The sequence below is a fragment of the Aplysia californica genome, unplaced genomic scaffold (genome assembly GCF_000002075.1).
Source record: "Aplysia californica isolate F4 #8 unplaced genomic scaffold, AplCal3.0 scaffold00370, whole genome shotgun sequence".
NCBI lineage: Eukaryota > Metazoa > Mollusca > Gastropoda > Aplysiida > Aplysiidae > Aplysia > Aplysia californica.
The window spans coordinates 3,087-5,924 of record NW_004797640.1 but is presented as its reverse complement, the minus strand read 5'-3'; the positions used below and the strand labels follow the sequence as shown (position 1 = coordinate 5,924).

General features: G+C 42.8%; 1 protein-coding gene across 1 annotated transcript in view; it reads right to left on the bottom strand.

Annotated features, from left to right (window-relative positions):
* LOC101858953 (glutamate dehydrogenase, mitochondrial) overlaps window positions 1–2,231 on the bottom strand; it is a gene marked incomplete in the record, with an annotated part of 20,415 nt that extends 18,184 nt beyond the window's left edge. The window contains 2 exon segments of the mRNA XM_013085387.2: window positions 406–606; window positions 1,668–2,231. Of these exon segments, the coding sequence (XP_012940841.1) occupies window positions 406–606; window positions 1,668–2,034 (568 nt within the window).
* Between the last annotated feature and the right edge of the window lie 607 nt (window positions 2,232–2,838).

Here is a 2,838-nt window from a genome sequence, read left to right as displayed (position 1 = left end):
CCCCCTCCCCATTTCTCTTCCTTATAACACTGGCTACCACAAACAGATCTCAACTGAAACTACATATTACGGAAAGAGCTTGATAACATTCTTCTTCATCTTTGTACTTAAATGAAGCAAAATACAATTTTGACATTTTACTGAAATTCTCTCTTCCAAAGACCCTTCATCAATTAATGACACAATATGTGACGACCGAAAAAACAACACACCTAGCCCACCTCTGACACTCCCCTCTACACCTGGCTGTATAAAAGGTAAGAAAAAGTACAAATAAAAGCAGGTAAGTAACTGAAACCAAAGATTAATTACAGAAAAGGATCATGGAAAAAAGTAATAGAGGTAAGTAACTGAAACTACAGACAAGATTAATTTTATTATTTAAAAAAATAAAAAAATTCATACCGATGAATCCTTTCTTCGCCAGCTCGACGGTGAACCTCCTGGTGATTTTCTCCAGCTCTGTAGTGGAGTAGTTGGCTGGGTTGATTTTGACACCGGCCTTGGCCCCGCCGAACGGCACGTCAACCACGGCGCATTTGTAGGTCATCAGAGCCGCAAGGGCCTTGACCTCGTCCAAGTTCACGTCCATGCTGTACCTGATACCTGGTGGGAGAGGGGAAAAAGTTTTGTTTTAATTTCAATAAAAAGTTTTACGACACTTGCAACACACACAGACCATGTAATTTCAGAAGGTTACAGGTGTTACTAGAGTGTTAAATTCAAAGAAAAGAAGGAGCGATAGTTTTAGTTAGGCTTTGAGTACTTTGATACAAACAAATACAGGTAGCAACACACAGACAATACATAGTGTTCTGACTAAAAATCTACACATATCTTTAATCTAATCATCATCAGCATCACCACCATCAATGCCTTTCTCACCCAGGATCAGGGTATATTTGGCCATGAACAAACACTCTCCTCATTACCCTATCCCGGTTTGGTCTATAGATATTACCCCATGGTCTTGGTCATTGTTCTTGCTGTTGCAGAAACTCTTCTGTCCCCCAAGATCGTAAAATTAGACGTGTTTACTCGTGTTTCTGTAACATTTTAACTTTTACACAGCCAGTAGTTGGCACTCCACCAACTCGTTTTTTTTCTTCAGAAGACCTACACACCTTTAGTACCCTTTGACAACCGTAACACGCAGCATCTCGGCAGGAGTTTATTACTAACCATAGCCCTAACCCAAAGCCAATCCCTAACACTCAGTTCATTACATATTTCCTCCTTTTGGAAAGACTTCCATAACGAGCGACCACCCCAACAAACACAATAAAGAAGAAACCTAACCCTTACCCAAACCCTATCCCTAACCCAAACCTCACCTTAACTTTAACCCTAACCTAACCCTTTATCTATTTATAGTATAAGTGTATAGGCCTAGCGGTCATTCGTTAGGCTACAGAATTCCTCCTTCTTTTTAATCTAATTAAATCAATATTGGGAAAGACTTCCGCAACGAACGACCACCCCAACAAATACAATAAAGAAGAGACCTATCCCTATCCCTTACCCTAACCCTATCACAAACCCAAACCCTTTTTATTTAACCCTCTATTCTACAGTTTCATAGCGGTCGCTCGCTCTTTACGGATCCCTCCTTAATTAAGTCAATAATATTGTTATAACGACAGTATGATAGCATGCCATGTCCTCACCTCCTTTACACGGCGTCCTGTGCTGACTGTGCTGTGCCCTGTACGCCTCGATCATCTCGAACTGACCATTGTCCCTCTTGATGGGGAAGTTGACCGCCATGACGTTGTTGCACGGCTTCACAATCCTCAGGATTCCCTCCACGACTTTCTTCCTCTCCTCCGTCGTCAGATTCTTCCCGTGGACTTTCTCCATGAGCCGTGGCTGCAACATTTCCGCGGATTTATCGAAAAACAACTCGACTTGCTCGAAAAAGCTCGGCTCTTCATCGTGATCAAGGTCGGAGCTGAACGAGCGAGCTGACACCACTACTGGACGAGCGCTGGAGATCCCTCCTCTCTGAAGGGACTGAGTGACCACACGAAGCATGTTGATGGCTGGTTGTCCGACTCTACAACACTTATGACCTTTTTTATATTTAAAAAAAAGTATGAGATGGACGGTGTGAGAGTGAGGAGTAGATTTTAGATCTAATTTACCACGTCCTCCCCCTCGAGTGAACAGCACAGTTTCTACAGCAGTCAAACCTCGCTCGACTAACAGGATCTACCAGATTTTTTTTTTCGAATGACAGCTGGGCTATCTCGTGGATATTTAAATCAATTCCAAAATCGATAATATTGCGGTTGAACTTCTTTTACTCGTTTTCAACAGTCGACATACGACATTCTGAAGTAAAATTTTTAAATTTTGAAATATATGAAGGAATAAGATGGACATTTTGTCATGCCTAGACGAAATAAAGAACTGTATGGAGGTGTCATAGAAAACCGCCATACTCTTCTTTTTCGCAGCCAATCTGGACTACCCGCCCACCGATCACTGTTGGCGTGACCTTAGTCCAACCTTTTCTCATCTGGAGGTGTGACCGAAGCCAGCCAATCCGGATCCAGATATGTGGGCCAGCTCGGGTTGCGTGCAAAAACAAACAAAACCAAACAAAACAAAACAAAAAAAGAGCAGCCAAAAACCGACAGTGACAAGGCACAGCACAGCCCCACGGGAGCGATCGACGCACATTTCTGGTTGTGTGTAGATCTACCTAGAGTATAACTCTATGACCTAGAGTGACGCCACCACGACTGACAAAAACACGCAGCATATTATAGCACAGCCACAGAATTCTACACTGTGTTTGTGTTTGTGTGTTTGAGTGGAAGGGGGTGGGGGGTG